General features: G+C 37.0%; 2 protein-coding genes across 17 annotated transcripts; both read right to left on the bottom strand.

The window, feature by feature from the left end:
• Positions 1-2,511: 2,511 nt before the first annotated feature.
• Positions 2,512-11,066, bottom strand: LOC121789587 (tRNA (cytosine(38)-C(5))-methyltransferase 2-like). 15 transcript variants are annotated; one of them, XM_042188057.1, is made up of 15 exons: positions 10,864-11,066; positions 10,684-10,794; positions 10,315-10,408; positions 10,099-10,217; positions 9,629-9,751; positions 9,226-9,359; positions 8,965-9,074; positions 8,564-8,629; positions 8,386-8,450; positions 6,060-7,148; positions 4,956-5,438; positions 4,078-4,323; positions 3,742-3,835; positions 3,184-3,295; positions 2,512-2,822 (listed from the first exon to the last, which is right to left on the bottom strand). In XM_042188057.1, exons 1-8 carry the CDS (start codon positions 10,933-10,935, stop codon positions 8,613-8,615), a joined length of 780 nt encoding a protein of 259 aa, XP_042043991.1. In that variant the 5' UTR covers positions 10,936-11,066; the 3' UTR covers positions 2,512-2,822; positions 3,184-3,295; positions 3,742-3,835; positions 4,078-4,323; positions 4,956-5,438; positions 6,060-7,148; positions 8,386-8,450; positions 8,564-8,612. The 15 variants fall into 15 exon arrangements, with proteins under 15 accessions (XP_042043991.1, XP_042043986.1, XP_042043984.1 ...); XM_042188052.1 differs by lacking the exon at positions 3,742-3,835; XM_042188050.1 differs by having other exon boundaries at positions 2,512-3,835.
• A 6,385-nt stretch (positions 11,067-17,451) lies between these two features.
• On the bottom strand, positions 17,452-18,910 carry LOC121768406 (zinc finger Ran-binding domain-containing protein 2-like). Of its 2 annotated transcripts, XM_042164917.1 has the most exons (4): positions 18,467-18,910; positions 18,064-18,375; positions 17,878-17,940; positions 17,452-17,697 (listed from the first exon to the last, which is right to left on the bottom strand). In XM_042164917.1, exons 2-4 carry the CDS (start codon positions 18,357-18,359, stop codon positions 17,691-17,693), a joined length of 366 nt encoding a protein of 121 aa, XP_042020851.1. In that variant the 5' UTR covers positions 18,360-18,375; positions 18,467-18,910; the 3' UTR covers positions 17,452-17,690. The 2 variants fall into 2 exon arrangements, with proteins under 2 accessions (XP_042020851.1, XP_042020843.1); XM_042164909.1 differs by having other exon boundaries at positions 17,452-17,940; positions 18,467-18,906.
• Between the last annotated feature and the right edge of the window lie 4,923 nt (positions 18,911-23,833).

The following is a 23,833-nucleotide window of genomic DNA, read 5'->3' as shown; positions in this document are numbered from 1 at the left end:
AAATTTCTGTTGGAAAATGTGCTATTCAAATTTGGTTGAGCCTTGAAAGTAGTAATATGAAACTGTGATCAATTTAATTATGTGTTCAGAAATCAAGTTAACAAGAAACATCTCTCTCAAATTCCTAGTATTACTAACAGCATCCCCAACCCTATCCTCAATTCAGGCCCCAAGTTCCCTCCACATCATTATTTTCCTAAATTTGTGTCCCAAACGACAACTCTAACCCTGTAGGTCCCATCTCAGGCCACAACTATTAAATTGCACTATTCACAACTTCAACCTATTTTACTCATAAAATAGAATACGTTGAACAATTAAAATCGGAAAAGTTCATTGTTCTGTCGAAAAAAGAATATTACAAATTCTAAAAAAAAAATTACAAATCCTAGAAAAAAAATACAAATCCTAGAAAAAAAATTACAAGTCCTAGAAAATAAAAAAAATGAAAAAACTAGTTCTTCATTTTGGTGCGAAGGTAGACGATCATCTCATGGTGCAACTCGAGCTCGAACTCCGACATTGTCGAAGTATCCCTCGATGTCAACTCTGTCAGGTGGCCCAACCGCAACGTTTATCTTATCCAGGGAAGGATTGGGTTGCGACGGCGGCATAGCGGAGTAGCTCGCAATTGCCTTCCCCTTCGCTTTCCTCTTTGCCGCCTTTGTTCCCATCGGACGGCTTTGAGTGCTAGGGGATGAGAGGAAGACGTCGTCGTCTTTCACGTTGAGGTCGATTGTCGGACCTCCTTCGCTCGAAGAGTAGTTTCTGGTGGCGGAAACTTTGGTTCTCTTCAGCGCCCCACTTGCCGCCGCTGGTTCTGCCCCACCGGTGTACTTCGGGCTCTTCTCTACAATCTTCCAAACGTCGAAGTACTTGAACTGCTTCTTCCCGTCAGAGAAGAACTCCGCCCTAGCCTTCTCCACGAGGTCCATCTCGATGTGCCAGCTCGGCCACATCCGAATTACGTTGGTCCACTTGCCATTCCACTTGTTCATCTCCTTCTGGACCCGACCCCAATGCTTGCGTAGCTTCACGTAGCTACACTCGAACGACCCTCTAGGACGACCAGCGTTGTACTTCTCCGCAATCCGCTGCTAGAACACTTTGTCGTTCTGCTGGTTGACGATGATAGGATCCTCGGAGACGTCGACGAATTTCTTGGCCAACCACAATGTCTTCTGCGGACTATACTTCTTCGGCCCCTCATCATCCGCAACCTTGCCCTTGCCCCTCCCTTCAGTGGGCTCCATATCACTGATGTCGTACTCATCAGTGCTAACTGACGATGTTATTTCTATGTTGGTAGCCACCCCTGGACTAGGCGTCGCATTTGGATTGGGCGACGGCGGCACGTACCAATTGTTGGTGTTGACGAACTCGTTCATCTGGCGTTCGTCGCTATTAAACCATTCCATAGAAGCTAGAAATATTGAAATACAAGAGGATTGAAATGGACAAAGTGTGGAAAAATGGTACACAAATTGAGTATATATATAGGCAAATGAAACGAAATAAAAATAAAAATAAAAATAAAAATGGAGGGGACTGGCGGCCCGGCCCGCAAGACATCCAACGATGGACCGGGACTCTTCGTGTGTGTCACGGGCACGCCTAACACCAGGCCGGGACGGACCCCGGGCGCAGCCCCAGGACGCGACTGCGTCACCAGGATCGTTCCAGGCCGGAACTTTGGTGCATTTAACGCGGTGGACTGCAGGCCGGACCGCGCCCTAATGTTTCTCTTGTAAATTTCTGATTTATATATAATTTCGTGTATTACTACTAATAACTTAATTCACGTCAACTACTTGGGTTGGTAGTTATTTCAGTTTCTCTTTGCGGTTGAGGATTTAGTAAATCAAGAGAAAAGTAATATTCCCTCGCTCCCTATGTAGCTAAGTTATATTCCTTTTAAGATTGTTCCATTGTAGCCGTCTAGCCGAGTCATTTCTTCTTTTGGCTTCTTCTTGCTTTACTATTCTTTATTCTCTATTTTTTTCTTTTCCTACGTTAAACGCATTCTCAGAGTCATTGTCACTCAACTCATTTCACTTTTAGTACAATTTTTTAAATCCCGTGCCGAAAAAAACGCCTTAGTAGAAGGAGAGGGGGAGTACTACTATACTATATAAAACATGATAAACTGATTCATTGCAAACACCAGAACACAACTGTACAGAAATTTTCACATCTGAAATGCTCCCAAAATGTTTTCCTGAAGTTTTTTTTCCAAAATGAGAATTAGTTTGTGTTGCTAGCGGTCCAAATGCTAACAAAACTTCCACTGCAGCTGCAAGCACAACAAAAAAAACTTGGTTGAGCACTGCAGCTGCATTCAAGTACCAAAATTCATCTCCAACTCAAGATTGTTTTCAAGGCTCATTTGATCCATCACAAGCTGTTAAGCAAATGAAGCATGACTTCATGCAATGTGCCTAGCAATCAAACTGGCAGTTTTTCGTTATTTTCATTTTTCCTAAGTTTAAAATTATACCGCCATACACAGTGTTTTTATAAAGGCTGTAATTTCTGCTTCAGAAGATAACTTATTACACATACAGTTCAAACTATAACGTAGATAATCTTTGTTGGCATGATATACCTTTATGGAAAAAGTATAACTTTTCAATATAGTCAAAATGTAATCTGAATCAGTGCTCCTCAAAGAAAAAAGAGGAACTTAGGAGTGGCCACAACCGTGGCATATTGGTGAAAGTAGACGACTGAATCGTCCAAAGTTCAATGCCAAGAGAGGCTGCAAACCCTGGCATAATCTTTGTACCATTGGAAGCAAATGATGCATGCCTCCAACTGTAGCCCTGGAAAATAAAGTACAGGATTCAAGAGCAGCCAAAGTCCAATGGAGTAAATCATAGTTGCAGAAGTAAATTTATTGATACATTGCATACAGAATTTATCTAAAAAGCAGTATCCCAACTTTATAAGAGTCAACAGTCAACAGATTAGATACTCTGTAGGTAAAAGTATAGCCAGAAATGCAACTTTGATTAAGATCCAGATAAGAACAACTAGCCATTATATTACAGTTCAAAGTCAACTGTAAGCTTCAAGAATCAATTTCTCAACAGATCATTAAAAGCAAAGCTGTCAAAATGTTGAAAGTTTGTAATGATGTTAATGGACATATGATACCAAAGGGTGCAAATAGAAGTCTCTTACATGATCACAGAACAATAATTGGCATCTCGTAAACATCAGACATGAAATAATTGGATGGTGCACCCAATTTTAGGCATGAGCACGAGCTTTACTCCCTTCATTTCAAAAATAACTAGAAGCAACAGAAGACAGAACAGATCATCAACAAAAATAGGTACTCTTAAAGCCTTGGGTAAAAATACACTGCATTGATGATCAATTAACAATTGACATGTATCTCTTAATTACAAAATGTCAATCTGTGCACAGAAATAGATAGAATATACAACTTATTGCATTCATGTTTCTTCTTACAATGTTGACAAAAGAGCAACTTCTACAATTTTGCTTTAAAACAGGGCAATGATATATGAACATTTTGTACAATCATCTAACAGTAATTGCAGTTTTAGTGGAAATTAGGTGCTTCAGCTCCTTCAAATGTTCGTCATTTGAAATGTGGAGCGTAATACGAAGATTTGTCAATAATGCTTCCTGTTCCCAACTTAAGGGACCAGAAGCATACAAAGCTTCCAGAGTGCTGCGATAAGCATGCAACTCTAAGCTACGTATACTAACCTCAAACTCCTCTTTTGGGGGGAGAGAGAAATTCTCCCTCTCAAAGCCCGAACCATTAAACGACTCTGCATCACTATGGGTGTCCGTCTCTTGGCTATGCACATGCATAAAATAATTATAATAGCTTTTAAGACTCTGGTTAGTAATGCTACAACTACCAACAGAACAAACATCACTGTCGGAACAATTTAATTCAGAGTCTCTGAACCCTGAATATCCAAGCATGGCATTTTGTTTTTCCCTCTCCATTTGAGCATATCCATTTGATATAATATTATGGGAAGCATGCATGTATGTTTCACCCAAAATTTCTTTTGGGCAAGCAACAGCATGTACCTTATCAATTATTCGCTGCTTCCGGTCTTCTTTCTCAGCTGCTCTAAATTTTTGTACAGGTCCTTCATGGGCTTCAACAATTGAGGAAATATAGGGGGACATCCTCTTTAAGGATCTTGAAGAGATAACAGCAGATTCCCGCATTGCAGCTTCATCTTGGAAGTTTCCACAATCATCTCCAGGTTGATATTTAGATTTTGACTTTGATGGCTTGCTCACTATTACATCATCCCCAGCTTGAGGAATCTGCAAACAGGAATATGGCGATCAGATTGAGTAAATTTAAGATCTAAAAGAACTTGATTGCAGTAAAAGAGAAAACTTAAATGAATATTTGGCAATGTTATCAATCTCGTATGGCGGCTTATGGCGGTTTGCCTAAAAACCGCCACATGGCGGCTTATGGCGGATATGGCGGTCAATAATTAAATAAATAAAATAATACATATATATTTATTTATAATTCAAAAAAAAATATTAAAAATATAACATCTAAAACACTTTAAACAATTAATAAAGCATAAAATACAACTCGAACCTCCATGTTTCTTGAATAAGGCCCCATTCCTAAATGCAGTACACACGCAATGTTGTCTTATGTCGGATATGGCGGTGCTATGGCAGCAACATGGCGCCATGGCATTTCCACCACCGAACGCCATGCCATAGCGCCATGGCGCCACCATATCTGCTATTCGATAACATTGATATTTGGAGCAAAAATTTTTATCAAAAATTAAATGAACTTAATTGTCCACAAATTTCAACAGATACGATGAACATGCAAAGTCAAAATGAGAAGAACTTAACAGATGAGGGCAAAAGAAATCCACAAAGTGGCAGAAGAAAGCACACAAATAGCTAGAAACCAGACATACCTTCCTCAATTGAAGCCATTTCACATCATGCCATGTCTGTCTCATTCTGACCTTCGTTCTATCAATAGCCAATTCCTTTGAACACCCAAGTAGCCTCACTAGATATTTTTTCTTACATGTCGAAACCTTGTGATGGATCTTATTAGTTCTACTTTCTTTTTTGCCTCCTAGAACATTCAAGACCACAGCAATCTTCCAAGTATATTGATGGAAGACCTCAACCATGTCTCCTGTTATGAAACACTTGGCACCTTGTAGCGTAGAAGGGCAAGGTCTCAATAACTTCCTTGAAACCACCTCCACCAGCCGCTTATTTTCCATACCAGGATAGCAAACATATTGGATAGTATAAGTCTCCCCGCTACAAGATAGTATCTCTGCAGCACGCCACGAAGCTGGTAACTCCTTACTCTGCATCACCTCAACCGTGTCCCCAGCTTTGAATCTCATAGCCATCTATCTTCTTTAACAGGTATCAAAAGTCTGTGAAATATAGGGAATATGTAAATTAGAATTTAGAAAGAGGAACATAAGTAAGAGGATCGATCGAGGCAAATCTTGGTGGTACTAAAGGTATGTAATTCCTGAACGATCATAAAAAATGCATTAAAAAACTCCACAAAAAACTGTAACTTATTAATCGTTTTACATTCCTCAAACTACAACAGAATTTATAAGAAAGAAGCCTAGATTTTTCGTAGTTGTGGAAAAAAATGTAAATCGGAGGATCAGTTCATCCGCATGCATATTCCTGAAATAATCACCGTAATGACTTATTTTCCAAAAAAATAAAAGAAAATAGTACTAAAACACAAAGAAAATACTATGTCAATTTTCAAATGCAAAATTACCAGTCGATTGATAAAAAGGACTGGAAATTTTCCAATTCATCCATATTATCAAACTAATTTCACTAACAATGGCAAAAGAGTACGGGACGCTAAATCTGGAACTAAATTTCTTAATAGCAAACAGTAAACGACGGAATTAGAAAGAAAACTTGCAGATGATGAGAAATTAGACAATAGAATAGCTAAATTTCGATCGATTTAGGGATTGAAAAATAGCAGAAGTGAAACCTCGCAAACTGAGAATATCACTAACCTTTTCGAGAAATTAGACAGGTAAAGACGATCACCAAAGTCTGAATTAGGCAGTTCAAATCCCAGATGCTCGATGAGAAACAGATTCTTATTCTTCAATTTTACGTCCTAGGGTTTGTTTTCGTGAGCTTTGAAGAATCAATTTGGGACAAGAAAATATTATAAATAAAATAAAAAAGAAGATATATATTGAGGATGGGGGTAGAATTGGAAAATGAAAATGTTGGCTCAAAATAAAGTAGGGGGTGCGTAATGCACGCCGAATGGAAGCTACCTAATTATGTATTGATCATATAAATCTCACGCTCCTGTTGTTTAGTGTGATTCACTATCTTTAGTAATAACTCCATACTACACCTAATATAATTAAGTCAAATTATTAATAAATTTAAAATAAATAGTAGTACGTAATTTTTCGACATTTTAACTGCACTAAAAAATTACAAATATATTAAAGAAATATACAAAAAATATTACAAATAAAAATATAGAAAATAAAAGAAAAGACCAAATCAATGTGGAGGAGAACGTTTTGCCGTGAAAAAAATTCAAGAAAATGGAAAATTAAAATCGTAATAATAAAGAAGTTAGTAGAATTTTATTAGTTTTGAAAAACAATAATTATAATTTTTTTGAAAATTCATTGTTCATGAACTTGTGACACGTATTAAATGTTAGACTAAAGTTTTTTTTATCCTAAACATGGAGTACTCCATTATTTATGATTTGTGTCTATAACATTAATATTTGATAGCTTCAATAACATTATTCATTGGTTCATTTTTTGTGCTAAAAGTGACGGTAACATAAATTTTGATGATCAAGCTATTTCGATCCAGTTATTAACTTGAATATTTAAACGCTTAAACATAGGTTCATTTTGATCCTAAATATATAAATATTTTATGAGTTTTGTACAAAGCATTATGTTTGCTAGATTGGTCCAACACATTATGATTTATAAATTGCTCAAATTTTGCCAAAAATTCACGAACCCATTAACTTCAGATGGTGTTAAGGGTTTCATTGATGATGTGAATTGTGATGATTCCAATCCAACACACATTATCTAAGTGCGTATCTCCATTATCTGCATTTTAATGCATACAAAAACATTTAAATATTAAACACATAACACTATTTACATTTTTTTTATATACAAGTAAAATAAAAGAGATAGAAGAAAAAGTGATTGGGGTTAGATGTCTTAATCGGGTCAGATACGAACTAGAATTCAAGCGACTTAATCACCAATAATAAATACACTTCCTAACTTACCAATAATAGAGTCAAACCAAGATCAAGAACTTCTCAGTTACCTTATTTTAGTCTCATGTCAATTATTCATTTTTACCTAATTCAAAGCCCTCAAGCCTCATTACCTAATCTCCTAATTGTTCCACCCCATTAATATACTCTAATAAATAGTTCAACCAGGAGATATTACTGGGATTGAAATCCGAAAACTACATTTCGGGTTGGGCCATGACCCGTTTATTTCAGTAAATGGAACACAATTTTAGTATACAATTTGGTGCAATGTGCAGCGATATAAAATATTACCTAAGTGATGAGTATGTAGTACATCCATACAAGTTAGTACCACCGGGGGGGATCAAAACAGCATTACGGTGATTGATGAGTAAATAGATTGAAAAAATACTCTGATCATGTATTTGTCAGAAGAAATTACTTCTACTTAGTATCTTCGGTGGTTTTATGTAACCGCCACTCTCTTGGACGCAAGTTGGCTCATTGTGACCTTATACTGGGGCACACAGAAAGTTTAATTCACAGATACAAACGCATGTGGTTGATGGTTTCTTATACATGTGCATGAAATTAGAGCTAATCATCCAAGTTTATGAGAGTCTTATCCAAAGTGTTTCTCAGATTCATTGAAGTCCCTAACATGCAGCATCTTGAACAAAACAATCAAAATTAAGGGATCATAGTGCCAAACAAGAAGGAAATCTTGGTAGCTTTGTGTCCTAAAGGTTACCGCATTGGAGACTAAAGAAGGACTTGTGTCTGAATGTTTTTATGATTAGTTTAAATTGCAATGAGTAATCATGTGACACTAACGGTAGAGACTATTATGAATCGGAGACAAACTGCACTAGGATGAAATTATTCACACTATTATTCAAAAATTTAAAAGCAATTGAAGAGGGAACACCTGATTTAAATCACTTCTTTATGTCAAATTATCATCAATAATTCATTCATCATTTCATTAAGTTCCACATGAGTTAGAAATAGGCGCCCCAAAGATGCCTGCTTTTGCATGTTATCTCAAACAATGATACAAGAAATGTAAGGCGCACCGTTGACGAAGGCTAACATGTTGTGGAAATTGGAAGTCCTCCGGAAAAGAGTGGAAATTGGCGACCTGGCAGTGACGTTGGAGAGAAAACACTTGAGAGAACAAAATTTATGTTGTAATAATACCAAAGCCCAAAGAGCTGAGAATTGAAGTGACGCATGAGAGTAACAAATGCATACCTCCCTGGGTGTAAAGTATCTAAATTGAAGCTCCTGCAAGGAAGGCAATTCAATTTTCTTCTTTCCCTGCATGATATAATAAAAGCATACGGTTGCTTTATTACTGATAAAAGCAAACAAATATGTATCTGGTAATATCAGAATCACCAGTACCCAAAAAAATGCTGCAGACATATTCAGATATTCCACACTCTCATACATAAACATGGATATATATGCATCAAAATATTCAGATTAATACCCATCGCCAGAAAATTACTAATGAGTAAAGGAACATGTCAATAATTGACACTCATCAAATATCAGAAATATATGGTTTTCATGGCCTAAGATAGGAAATGCTGATATTGTAAGTGCTTATATCTGAAGTAGATATATTGCAATGAAAATTAGGTGTATACCTGATGCAGACTTACAGGACAGGTAGCCAAAAGGGAACCTGTCCCCTTCACATATCGAAAATAACTTTTGGTGAAGCAACAGCAACGTCTTGATTCGGGGAAAACAATATCTAAATCAGTCAAGGGAACAATTTAATGATATAAGAGTTACAGAAACAGAAAAATGTGAACAAATGTTTTTAAGAAGTATCAAGACCAAAGAGGCAAGTAACTTCGGTTGATTCCAAAAAATCACATATAGATCGAGTAGTTTCAAGTAACTTATTCCAATATCTATCCGATTCAGCTTCTTCACTTGTCACCATGCTTTCTTCGTACCCAAGTATAGGGCATGGGCCCCAAAGTAGCACATTATTGTACTGGGCCTTCAGGAAACAAAGAGGTTTCCGCTTGGACTGCAGTTCACAATGGATTAATACTATGCTGAACATTCAATAACAGGAATGAAAGCTGAAGAATATATACAGGACTTTCTCTACTTGGGTTACAGATTCTATGTATAACTGTGTTAAGATTTCATATCACGTCCTAGGCACCATCTTTACATGTAGATGCACAAGAAAGAGGTGGGAAGAATGCACATGAATACACTAGATGTACAAAAGTAATTGGACAAATAGAAAATGTGTGGTTTGTAACAGGAGAGAGAGAGAGAGAGGCGGACCAGGCAAAAATAGCGAGGCCGAGAATATGGCACACCAAATTGCAGAGGACTTAGAATGAATTCTTGTGTGTCAAAATGATTTTCTCGCAACATGGTGATCATCTTTTCATGTGTATCAGATGTCTTCAGAAAGAAATAGAAACAAATACCAAACTGAATAGAGGGAAAGTATACATGGATGCCTTGTTAAACAAAAACGATACTATCAGCTAATTATATCCTCAGGTTTAATAACAATAACAATAAGAGTAATAATAATGAAAAAACTTAAACATATATCTTCTTGATAGATAAACGAAAAGGCATTGGAAAATAAAAGGAAAAAACATCCACCCACCCACAACTCCAAACCATAACAAAATTTCTTGGATACATTGTAATTAAAAGTTGTTTTTTATTAGAAAGGTGGTTCAACAAATTCAATACTACAACCATTTTCGCTTAATGAAAGGCACACATAAACCACAAACCTCAAATCCAACAACGTTCTCCACAAGTAGCATAACTGGGGGTCGTGAACATTGTGGTATTAGTTCAAGAATCTTCAAAAACGAAGAAGCTCTAGCATCACTTGAACCCTTCTGGAGACCTTAATAAACAAACTTTTAAAAAGCTATAACACAAAAGGTAAATATGCGCACAAACATACAATCTGCATATTGCAGATCAAATAAGAAATCAACCACCTTGTCGTGTATATGGTTGACAAGGCGGAGACAGAAGCCATGCATCAGCCTCATATTTGTCGAGGTTTGCAGCACTCAATGTCTGAATATTTCCCTACAATCACACCAAAAACAGATGGGCAATAATCAGCATCAACTTCACACACACTAACTTAAATCATATGTTCAGTAATTAACATCTCTAACTTATAATCATCTGAAAAATAAAGCAAAGCAAACTAATGAATCGCCACAGGTACGATTTAGCATTAAATTCAAACACGCACCAACCTAATCATAATGCAAAGACTAACATCGCTAACTAATAATTATACTAAAAAGTAAAAATACAAAGCTAGCTAACCAAATGAATTAGTACGGATATGCTACCTGGTACGGACGGTGGCCGAAATTGTGCTCGTAAACATCATTTGCGACGTCGTTGATGTCGAATGCTTCAATTACCACAGCATCCACGCCAGCCTCCATCAATGAATACCTCTATCGGAATCGAAAGCAAAATTAAGAACAAAAAAAGCTGTAAATAAAAACGAAAAAAAACAATCTTACCAATCCACCAATGCCACTGTAGAATTCGAGTACCCGCCATGGCTTCTCCGTCTCTCTGCTTAAACCCTCCATTTTTCCAGTTGGCAACGGCGCTATTGTCCGGTTCGTGCAGTTGGTCTTCTTTTTCAACTTTGAATTGAGAATTGGATTAGCATTGTGAAATGAATAATTATGGGCCGCTTTCAATTTCCTATTGGGCCTTCAGCAACAATATCCCCTAATCTTTTTCTAGATAGATCGTATTCATTTTGGTTGAGTTATGAATGTTGTCCAATGACAATCCATAATTTGTGACCTAGTTTTTGGGGATCATATGTCTTTAAGTGATGTTAAACCAAAATTTTGTAGCTTAGCATAATCCATACATTTTTTTATGAAATGTAATAGTATATATATAATCAATATGCATTGTCGCTCTAAATCGCAAGGATGGCCTAATTTTTCCTTAGGTTGGCAGAAAACGCTATGATTGCCACCTCGATCTGCACAAATTATTTTGGAAGAAAAAAATGTCAAGCGACGTCATTGTTAGGATTTTTACAGCTTAATTTGCGAAATTACAGTTTTACCACTCATTGATGTAAAAAAACTCTTTCCCCTCGTTTTCACCATCGTTCATTAATTCCACCCCATCCAAAATTATATCCTAGATCTGATGTGATCGTGAGCAAGGTTTGGTGCACGTGATATGAAGTCAAAAATTCATAGCATGCATAACTTTTGATTCGAATTTATATACTACTACTGCTACTACAATTTTTGAAATTGCAAAAAATGATGAGAATTATATCAATGTTTGGATTTGGAGGGGTGGCTTTATCGTAGAAGTTCACTATACATGCACTTCACTGATTGTTCTTCTTGGAAATGGGCCTTGTAACAAAGTCAGCATGGCCCACTAATAGATTCAATTAACATATGTCCTTTAGAGTGTCCACGATGGTGGCCCTTGAAGGCAACCAAATGTGGCCAGGCCACCATTCGTGGCTCTCTTATGGCCTTCATAATGGTAAAAGTCAAAATTTAATAACAAGGGCCACCAAATGTAGGGCCACCAAATGTGGCCCTCTAAAAAAAATTTAATTTATTTTCTTTTTTTAATATTATTTTTTAATTTAACTATATTAAATTTTTGTAGACTAATAATTTGGGGATCAAACATAATTTAATAAAGTTGTCGTATCCCGAGTCTCCATACCCCGGGGAATTACCATCTCCACCTTGCATTTTTTGTAGTGTTTGAAAGTGAAAATGAAGGGAATGGAAGTGTAGAAAGAGGTGGAAAAATGGAAATGGGAGGGAGTGTATATTTATAAAATAATTTTCGAAAATAAAATAAAAAATAAAAAATTCCGCGGCCCAGCCGCGAAACGCGGCCCGCTGTAATGGAGGGTCGCGGCTCACACGGCTCAGCCGCGTGAAGGCCGCGGCCGCGGCTCAGCCCCGTCTCTCGCCTCAGGGCCCCGGCTCTCGGCCTCTGCAATGGGGGGCCGCGCACCGAGCCGCGGGCTGCGGCTCCCCCATTGTGGACACTCTTATGCTCTTGATAAAAATTAAAGGGGGATAAGAAAGTAATCTTTTTTGTAGCACTAAGAATAAAATGGATGGAAAAAAAATCCTTTTTAGTTATTTGTGTTTTGACTATAACAGTAAGTGATAAAAATCCCCACTTTTTTTCTTTAAATGCACATTTTTGGAGGGCCATATGTCACCACTTTGAAGTCATGATTATATTTTCCCCATCTCAAAGTCATGAACTTTAGAGCTTTGAATGACAATAATATGCTACATGTATCTTTTTCTTCTTTATATTTTGTGGGGTTAAGTATACTTTATGATTTAACCTTCGAAAATATTTTTCAAATATATCTAATTTTTTAATTTAAAAAAAATCGTAACTGGGTTACCACCGTCTCATTTAATTTATTGTATAATTAATGCAATAATCAGGCAAGGTGGTTAAGTTTTCGAACATCAAATTCTCAGTCACCAAACTACAATCATTCTCCAAATTTCTATGGTCTCAAAAAATAATGAAACTACAGTTTTAAACTTTAAACTATATATACTCCTTACTCAAATGTATTTTTTCATGTCATTCTACTCCTTCCAATTTTTTTATGTCATTTCACTCTACTACTTCCAAGTTTATGTTGTTTACATTATAGATCAAGAACCAGTTGAAGTGGATGGAAAATGAATTGATTGGTAGTACTGTATAAGATCCTATACTTGAACTCGTTTATGTTGTGCTGGTGTGGTATTTCCACTATCCCAAGTTAAATCAGTCATAATTCTTTGCTATTCTTTTGGCAAGAATTAACCATTTCAATCTCCATTATTATTTTTAAATTATCTAGTTTATTTTCTCTTTTAATTTGTTATCTTTTCACTTTTCTACTACTACCTTGGTCCACAAAAAAATTGATAAAGTTGTAAATGATGCAGGTTTTAATACGCAATTGGTAAAGTAAGAGAGATGAGGAAAAAAATGTGGAAGTAGTGTTAGTAGATTGTGGGTTCCACATTTAAAATGATGTGCAGGTTTAGTGTTTGTTTAAAACTTTTCATATTTATAATTGGTCTAATTTTAGTGGACACCCCAAAATGGTAAAATTAGTCTATTTTTTTGGACGAAAGTAAGTATTTTCTTTTAATTATCTACTTTATTCTTTTTCTATCTAATACATTAAACACCATTTTAATTTTAATTGTGTGACAAAAGAAATATCTCGGTTAACTTTGATTGGATTGGAGAGAATACTTACTATTTATGCACTATATTCATGGATAGAAAAAAAAGCTAAATAAGTACTTTATCCGTTCATTATTAAATGCCCTATATCTGACTAGCATAGATTTTAAGAAATTTTTTGACTTTATAAAATAAAGTAGATTGAAAAAGTTAGTGGAATGCGAGGCTTAGTGTTATACTCTACTATATTGGTTTTATAATAAAATATTAAAAATAAATTAGTGGAATATATAGTCCACTTATCAAATATAATAAAAATGAAATAAAATTTGATGGACGGACAATAAAGAAAAACTGAAACATTTAATGCCGGACAGGGAGTAATACATCGTGCATATAAACATGGCATCTGAATAATTTGATTTACATTGAGAAAACATATACGTGTAAAGCCTACTTTAAAAAGGGACAATAATCTCCCAAAAAGCTATGTATGGTGTAGTGCTTGCAGATACAATCAAGAATTTGGTTGCTTTTTGACCAATTAATGTTATATCTCTCTCAACCTGTCGTTAAGAGCATCCATATCCATGCTCGTTAGCCAACGAGCACGGATATGAGCCCGAACCCACTTTTACTCCCTGTTCTTAGGCAAGAGCACAACACCCACATCTGTACTCTTTCGCTAGGACAAGCTCAAGGGTCCCACCATTCTATTATTCAACTTAAATAAAAACATTTACACAATATTAAAATGCATTAAAAATAACTAGAATAATATTACAAATTACAAAAAAAAATTAAAAATTACATAATTAAAATCCTAAAAATTAAAATTTTCATAATTAAAGTCTTAAAAATTAAAAATTACATAATTTAAATCCTAAAAATTAAAATTTTCATAATTAAAGTCTTAAAAATTAAAAATTACATAATTTAAATCCTAAAAATTAAAAATTACATATGTATCGGCGAGTTGATCTAGTTGGTTGAGGAGGAGGGGTGGAGGTATTCGCTGCGACATAGGCTTCATAGGCGGCACGATGTTGTTCATAGTATTCTTGTTCTTCGCGCTCCGCTTCCACAATGAGATGGGTGAAATTCATTTGAGGGTTTGAGTGAGAGAGGAAGATGTAGATATAAGTTGTATGAAAAAATATGAATGAGAGATGATTTGATGTGAAAAATGGATGATGAATGTGTGTATTTATAGATGATTTTGGGGATAATAAAAAAACTAGAAAAACGGTAAAAAACGGCCAGATTTTTGGGATTCTGAAAATATTTTTTTTTGTATTATTTTCGATTTAAAAAAATTGAATTTCCAACGGAAATGCCGTTGGCCAATCAGAACGCGTCACGTCAGGTGCACGCTGGCACGAACGTGCTCGATGCTTCGAGCAGCGCCGCGCCAGCGGCAAGAGCTCAGCGGCGGACAGCAGTGCCGTGCCGCTGGCACGGACGGACGGACAGCGTCCTGCTTACCGCTGCGGATGCTCTAAGCATGCTTCTCAAGAGATGTCAATGAAAACAACATTAAAGATTATATCACCTCTTTAAGCTGTGGAATCCAATGTGAATTGTCATCAATATTGCTTCAATTTATGTTATTGCTAAAATTGAATATGATGGAACTGATATACACAAATATTACAATGCAAGTCGATAAAATAAAATGTGAGAGAAAGAGAACACTTAACGATCCTTTATCTAATTGTTACAAAATTTTGATTTTTTATGCCATTCCTCTTTACATTTTACTCTTTCTATACTAACAATACTCCAATTATTTTTTCTTTTTACTTCTATCTTAATTTGCTAATTGTACATTAAAAACTGACTTTCAAAAAGTTTTTATTTTTTTTTGCGATGGAAAAAGTATTATGTTTAATTCACGAGATTGAATCCAACAACTTAACCTAGATAGATGATTGCTAATTGTCACCCCCTTTAAGGCTCCAACTAAAATGTTCTCATAAATTAATTTTAAATAGATTATTTTATGATAAACAGACATGGAAATCAAATGTGTATGTTATCTCAAAGTCGTATAATTAGGATATGTAATTTTGATAGTTCGATGGGAGTGTCATTTAATTTTGAAGTGTAAAACTTACGTGGACTTATGTCAAAGATGGATGGAATATCTTTCATTATGTAATCATTATTTACTGACATGCATATAGATTGACGTGATATATCTAGCTAGCTCAATCATTGTGAAGTTATTAGGGCACCCGCAACGCTGTGCCGTTGCGGTTCCTATGCCGTTCCGGCAGAACGGTTCCGCGGCGGCACGCGTTGCAGGCCTCGTTCCGTCGCCATTCCGTTCCCATGCCGTTCCCATACCGTGCCGCGTTCCGTTCCGGAGGAACGCGGAACGAAACGTTCCGCCACGCGCCGAGGCGTGAAGCCCATTCGACGCGTGAAGCCCACTCGCTGCCCCGCGAGTGGGCTTCGTCCCGGTGACGCAATAATTCAATTTTTTTTTTAATTCGAATTTAATAAAAAAAATAAAAATTTTTGCAACGGTAATGTGACCGTTTTTTTATATCCGTTTTGTATTTTTTTTTTATTTTTTATTTATTTATTTACTCTATAAATACTCCTATTTCATACTCATTTCAATCACAAACACACATCTATTCCTCTCTATTTCCACCCCAATTTTCATCTCAAATCAACTCAGCTTTCCTTCTCCCAAATTTAATCAAACTAATGGATCCTTTTGAACAAATGCGTCAAATATTGCAACAATCACTTGAAGAAGATCGACGACGGGAGGCCGAAGAAGCCGCGCCGCCCCAACGACGCTCCCGTACGTACATCCATCGTAACCGGGAGGAAGCCGCTGCAAGGTTAGTACGCGACTACTTCTGCGATAACCCGGTTTGGGGAGATACGTACTTCCGTCGCCGTTTCCGCATGGGGAAACCTTTATTTCTCCACATCGCGAATACTTTGGCAGCCCGGGAAGAGTTCTTCCAGGAAGGGTACGACGCGGTTGGCCGTCCCAGCCACACGACGCTGCAGAAATGTACTGCAGCAATCCGCCAGCTTGCGACTGGACAAACGGATGAAATTATTAAAATTGTGTACTTTTATTTTTTTAGGATTTTAATTGTGTGCTTTTTATTTTTTTAGGATTTTAATTGTGTGCTTTTTATTTTTCTAAAAGTTTAAATTTTTTTTAATGTTGTGTGTTTTTTAATAAAGTGTGTTTGTTTTTTAATAAAGTGTGTTTATTTAAATTGAATTGGGTTGGAAATAAAAAAAAATGAAATTGAATGAATAGTAATTTAAGGAACGGTTAAGGAACGGTTAAGGAACGGAGGGTTGCAGGTTTCGTTCCTTAGTTAAGGAATGGAGTAAAAAAGTACAGTGGGGCCCTCAAATAGTGGTTTAAGGAACGGTATAGGAACAGCGTTGTGGATGGCCTTATATATGCTTCTATTAAATAGTTAGAAAAATATATTATACTGTGTTTATTTAAAATAATCAATGTATTCCGGTGTTTCTTTTAATAGGGAAAATATACTATGGAAGTTAAGCAACTGTTTCATGCATGAGGTAAATATGGAATACCTATATTTTTTAATAAGTTTTTATTAAAAATCATGTATTCTGTATTGACCTCATTAATTAAAATAACTCTTTGAATAGTGGATGGATGGAGTAATTGTTTCTTGGTCTATCATATTCCATGCATGCATCAATTAAAGTAAAGGTTTATTTTATTTGAAGTTCATATACTATACTAGACTACGACTTATAGTCCTCTTAGCTTGTTTTAGTTCCAATTACTAACATTTGACCGTCACTGTTAATTAAGACAGGAAATATGAATTTTTTTTGACAATTCAACATTGATATTATAATTAGATCAGAGCAAGAAGAAACAGAAAGGGGCTACATCTGAAATGCATAGCTAAAATCTCACAAAATTCAAATACTACACTACATCCGATCATAAAAATTGCAATGATAGCTTATCACCTAATGCTAATTCCCTAATTAAGGAAATCAAAACTAAGAAAAACAGAAGATAAATTGGGAAATGCAGGCTAAATCATATTCTTCAAAGCAATCATTTGTCTCGTTCACAATCCCGTACCATGCTTCAGTCTTGCTCTTAGTTTCTGTTTGAATTTTAAAGAAAATAAAAATTAAATATTAAATATTGAGTAAAGAATAGAAATTATAAGTTGGGTTACAAACCCATCCCCATTGCAAAAATTCAAATATTGATAAAAAAATACGAAAAAAAAAAGAAAATAACCCGAAAAGCTGATTAGAAGAATGAGTTGTCAGTGGTTTGCCTTGGCGCATTGCACCTGAAGCATTCCATCCTGCTCGCAAAATTGTGCTCGTTGCATGCATACCTGTTCAATTTTTTAAAATTGAACTTAAGGGTCTATCCATTCCCAAAATCCTCTTAAGTTTAACACAATAATTAACATATAAAATCGGAGACGAATTAAACAAAATTAACGGTGCGTACGTACCTAGTGCAGATCCAATCGCCGGATTTCCAGGCGGCGGCGCGGCCTCGGCCACGCGTCAGGTCGGAGTCGAGTCCTCGTTCATCCTTGGTGGCGCCGCACGTGAAGCACGTGGAGCGGCTTGCGAAGTTGTGGGCCCCACAGTTGGCTACGGCGCAGTACCAGTCCCCGCGCCGCACGTCCGGCCCCGTGATGAACTCGGCGCCGGGCTTCCGGCCCCCGCATCGCTGGCACGACTCTCTCCTCTGGAAATTGTGGTGCTGGCAGCTCCGGCAACTCCAATCGCCCGGCCTGTTCATCCTTTCTCCGATCCTACTATAATTCACACTTAAAAATTCAATATATATAATATAGACGTTATTTGACATGCGAATATATGTAATGTAACGAGATTTAACAAACATACCTTCAAATAGATGAAATTCTACCAATTTTGGGGAAGTTAATTAGCGTGGGAGGAATAATAATGTGAGAGTGTGTGAGTATTTGGTGTAGGGCATATATATATACTGGGAAATTGGCTGCAAAATTCGAGGACTGGAATCGCATAAAAAGAACTGAAATTTAAAGACCAAAATCAGATTGCCTCCATGCAGATTTTGTATGCATTCACTTTTTTATTTATTTAGCTCACTTCTCTCAATTTACTTTTTCTTATACTAATAATTGGCCAACTCAGCACCATTTCTGGGTGGCACCGTCCAGCAAATTAATCTTCAAAATCTAACAATGTCCTTCCAGAGTTTTAAAACAAATTAAAATTACAAAAATAAAAAAAATATTTATGTGTAACATGTCAACTGAGAATTGGATAGGAAAACTCATTATATTTCATGCTTCACCTCCCCATGAAAAAAATAAATACTTATAATTTAATTTGATTATTGATTTAGTTGGTTTCCTGAAATGAAAGAGGACGGAATTCAAATTTAAAATAGTACTAGTAAAAAGTAAGGGAAAATGGTGTATATTATAATTTCCCTTTTTGACCATCTTTCCCTTTTCTTTTAGCACACTGCTCCTCCCTTTTTTGCTGTCACGTTTTCTTTTTCCCTAACACACATTTTCCCTTTCTCCAAATTAAATTTACACACATCGGCACACTCTTTGTGAGCATGTAACAAGAATATTGCACCCAGCTATGTGAGTACTAGTATTTGTTTCATAATCGAAATGTTTCATAAATTGAGATCGTGAAGATTAAGTTTGAAATCACAACCCAATTTATTGTTTTATTATTTATTTTTATTAAACTATTAATTAATATAGAAAAATGACAGTGACACTGTCATAACTACGATTAAAAATAATCTTATTTGATAAAACTATAATTTTGAAATTAAATTTTATTATATACTGTAATATATTTTCATATTTAACTTTATCAAAATTCACAAATGTTTATTCAATTAACTATGCAAATATTTGTTTTTATAAATAATTAAAATTTGCAAAGTGATTCAACATGAAAAATATTATTGGAATTAATTTAACTACTCGAGTGCGCAAAAAAAGTAGAGTTTCATGAATTATGCAGTAATAATTAAAAGCATTTTCTTTTGCAAAATGTCGTTATTGAAAAATGTGACAAAAAACAGAATACGTACATAATTTTTATCTTCTTAGTTCGGTTTCTTTTTTTTTTTTTTAAATTATCTTAGTTCGGTTTCCTTGCTTCTTGGTTGATCAACCAAGCTTAATTTTTTTTTCCATCTTATAACCATTTTGAATTCGAACTTGTTCAAAAGCTGTATTTTTATTCATGTATTTCGATCCTTACAGTGGAGGAATGGGCTGTCTAAATACACAATGATACATAATGAAATCTTCTATACATGGTAAGGATTTTCCCTAGTATCAATTATCATTAATGTGCATATCAATTCTTTGGTGCTTGATTGATCCTTGATTGATTTCTTTCCAACACTCCCCCTCAAGTTAAGTGATGGGATCACCCATTCTTAACTTGTCCAATACTCCATGAAAGCTCCTCGAGTCTACTGCCTTTGTGAGGATGTCTGCCAGTTGGTCTTCGGATCTAACAAACGGGATTTCCACCACCTTAGCTTCAATATTATCCTTGATGAAGTGTCGATCAACCTCGACATGCTTCGTTCGATCATGCTGGACCGGGTTCTCTGATATACTGATTGCTGCCTTGTTATCGCAGAACAGTTTACACGACTCTCGTGAGATCAGATCCAGTTCCGTCATCAACTTCTTTAGCCATAGGATTTCAGTCAGACCACTTCTAATTCCTCGAAACTCAGCTTCAGCACTTGATAGAGCCACTACCTTTTGCTTCTTGCTCCTCCAAGTAACAAGATTTCCCCCAACAAAAGTAAAGTAGCCGGCAGTCGACTTCCTATCGTTAGGATTTCCAGCCCAATCAGCATCGGTGAAACCATGAATTTCAAGGTGTCAATGTTTTTCAAACATAATCCCATGCCCTGGTGTTCCCTTTAGGTAACGAACAATCCTCAATGCCGCTTCCCAGTGAGCAGTTTGGGGTGCATGCATAAACTGGCTGACCACCCCTACTGCATATGCAATGTCAGGTCTAGTGTGGGATAAGTAGATCAACTTCCCTACTAGGCGCTGGTACCTTGTGCGAGGGGTCGATTCTGCCCCTTCAACTATCTGCAGCCCATGATTCTGTACCATAGGAGTATCCGTTGGTTTGCAGTCAAGTAACCCGGTTTCTGCCAGAAGATCGAGTACATACTTCCTTTGGTTAATGAAGATTCCCTTTCTTGACCTCAATACTTCTATTCCTAAGAAATACTTGAGTAGACCCAAATCTTTCATTTGGAATTCGGTAAACAAATTCTTCCTCAACTGGTTGATCTCATCCTCATCATCTCCCGTGAGTATCATATCGTCTACATAGATGATTAAGCATGTGATCTTACCTTCTCTTTTCTTTAGAAAAAGTGTGTGGTTTGAGTTACTTTGCTTGTATCCGTACTTCTTCATCACCTCTGTGAACCTCCCGAACCAAGCTCGAGGTGACTGTTTGAGTCCGTACAAGGTCTTCTTCAGCTTACAGACCCTTCCTCCTTCAAAATCTCCTGAAAAACCCGGCGGTGCCTCCATGTAAATTGGTTTCGACAGTTCACCATGTAGGAATGCATTGGTCACGTCAAACTGATGCAGTGGCCAATCTCTGTTTGCCGCTATAGAGAATAACACCCGAATAGTGCTCATCTTCGCAACTGGTGAGAACGTTTCAGCATAGTCGACTCCATATGTCTGAGTGTACCCTTTCGCCACCAGTCTTGCTTTATACCGTTCAATAGATCCATTTGGCCTCCTTTTTATGGTGAAGACCCATCGACACCCCACCGTGCGGACTCCATCTGGCTTTAGACATACCTCCCATGTTTTGTTCTTCATCAGGGCTCTCATTTCAACTAGCATTGCCTCTCTCCAATGGGCAATTCTCATGGCTTCATCTGCTGTCCCTGGTAGTTCTTCTTCTTCATAGAGGGCTGCTGCAAACGCCCTTGCCATCTCACTCAAGTTTGCCTTCGCCAGATTTGCCTCAGAATACCGATTTATTGATTTCTTTCCAACAGAACTCGATTAATCTACAACGTACATAAACAGATTTCTGACTGTGTGCTTGTGGCATAATGGATGGCTGCATGTTACGCACTCAATTCGTACATCGATTGTGAGAACAACTGGTATGAGGTATGTAGACTAAATGAGCTCTCTCTTCTAACAGACTAATCTTTTGGGATGAGTTCTCATGTTTGGTCTGTATCACTCCGACAGTGCTTTTGTGCAACTTCCCATCCATGAGTTGGATATCATATATGTTTAATTGGATAACCGAGAGGGAAGAAGCAGTAGACATTGTTGGGATGATTTTTCTGTGTTGTGTTCATCGATGGGGCAATCCTCTTAATATAGAGGATAGCCCTAATTTACATAAGGTAAAGAATCCACTAATTTTGGGTGCTATCAATTACATATTAATTACATGATCCTTTTCCTTAGTTCCAATATTTGATTTCCATATTCTAACACTCCTCCTCAAGCTAAGTGACGGCATCGGAGATACCTAGCTTGCCTAATACTTCTTCAAACACCTTCGAGTGGACAGCTTTGGTTAGGATGTCTGCCAGTTGATCTTCTGTGCGGACAAAGGGCAACTCAATAATTCCCTTCTCTATCTTCTCTCTGATGAAGTGTCGATCAATTTCCACATGCTTCGTTCGGTCGTGCTGGACTGGATTTTCGGCTATGCTGGTTGTTGCCTCGTTGTCACAGAACAGTTGACTCTTCTGAGTATGTGGGAAGCTTATTTCTGTCAAGAGCCTTCGCATCCACATGATTTCAGTTATTCCACTTTTTGCCCCTCGAAATTCAGCTTCAGCACTAGAGAGTACGACTACTTTCTGTTTTTTACTCCTCCAAATGACAAGGTTATCTCCTATGAACATGAAGTACCCAGCTGTTGATTTTCGATCAATTGGATTGCTTGCCAAGTCAGCATCGGTGTAGCCAGAGACTTCCAATTGTCCTTCACTCTTTAGCAGGACTCCGTAGCCAACTGTCCCTTTAAAATATCTCACTATCCTTATCACAACATTCATGTGCTCTTCCTGCGACTGTGCATGAATTGACTTACCACTCCAACTGCATATGCGATATTTGGCCTTGTATGAGATAGGTAGATCAATTTACCAACTAAGCATTGGTAGCGTTCTCTGTCTGTTGATTTTGTTCCTTTCTCTATCTTCAAACCATGGTTTTATACCATTGGTGTCTCTGCTGGCTTGCATTATAGTAGCCCCATCTCTGTTAGTAGATCGAGGACGTACTTCTTCTGTCGCAGGAATATTCCCCTTTTTGATCGTAGAACATCAATTCCCAGATAGTACTTCAAGTCTCTTAGATCCTTCATCTCAAATTCTTGGGAAAGATTTTCTCGTAGCTTCTTGATTTCAGCTGCGTCATTTCCTGTGATTATCATATCATCCACTTAGATTAGGAGACAAGTTATGTTGTCACCTTCTTTCTTGAGGAAAAGAGTATGATCTGAATTGCTTTGCTGGTATCCATACTTTTGCATTGCTTGGTTGAACCTTCCAAACCATACTCTGGGTGATTGTTTCAGACCGTACATCGTCTTCTTTAGGCGACATACTTCTCTTGGGCCGAATTCACTTGAATAGCCAGGGGGGACCTCCATGTATACTTCTTCTTCCCTTTTCAGTTCTCCATGCAAGAATGCATTAGTAACGTCGAGCTGATGTAGATGCCAATTCTGATTTGCTGTAACAGACAATAGAATTCTTACTGTGCTCATTTTAGCTACTGGTGAGAATGTCTCGGTGTAGTTAATCCCATAAGTCCGAGTGTAGCCTTTTGCTACCAGCCTTGCCTTGTATCTCTCAATTGAACCATTAGCTCGTCTTTTCATGGTGAAGATCCATCTGCATCCGACTGGTCGTTTCCTTTCTGGCAGTACACATTTCTCCCATGTATTGTTCTTGAGAAGAGGATCCATCTCTTTCTTCATGGCTTCTCTCCAGTGTTTATGCTTCATTTATTCCTCCACTGAGTTTGGTATTTCATCCTCATATAGGGCAGCTTCAAATGCTCATGCCATTTCAGTCATCCGGGTAGTCATGGAGTGGGCAATGGGGTAGCGAGCTTTTCTTCCCTTCCAATCTGGGGAGTATCTTTTTGGGGGAACTTCTCTATTGCTTCATGGTGGAAGGGCATGCTGTTCTGATGTGTCTGGCTCATCTTGGATGGT

This window comes from Salvia splendens, chromosome 2 (assembly GCF_004379255.2).
Source record: "Salvia splendens isolate huo1 chromosome 2, SspV2, whole genome shotgun sequence".
Taxonomy (NCBI): Eukaryota; Viridiplantae; Streptophyta; class Magnoliopsida; order Lamiales; family Lamiaceae; genus Salvia; species Salvia splendens.
This window is presented reverse-complemented; position numbering and strand designations above follow the sequence as displayed.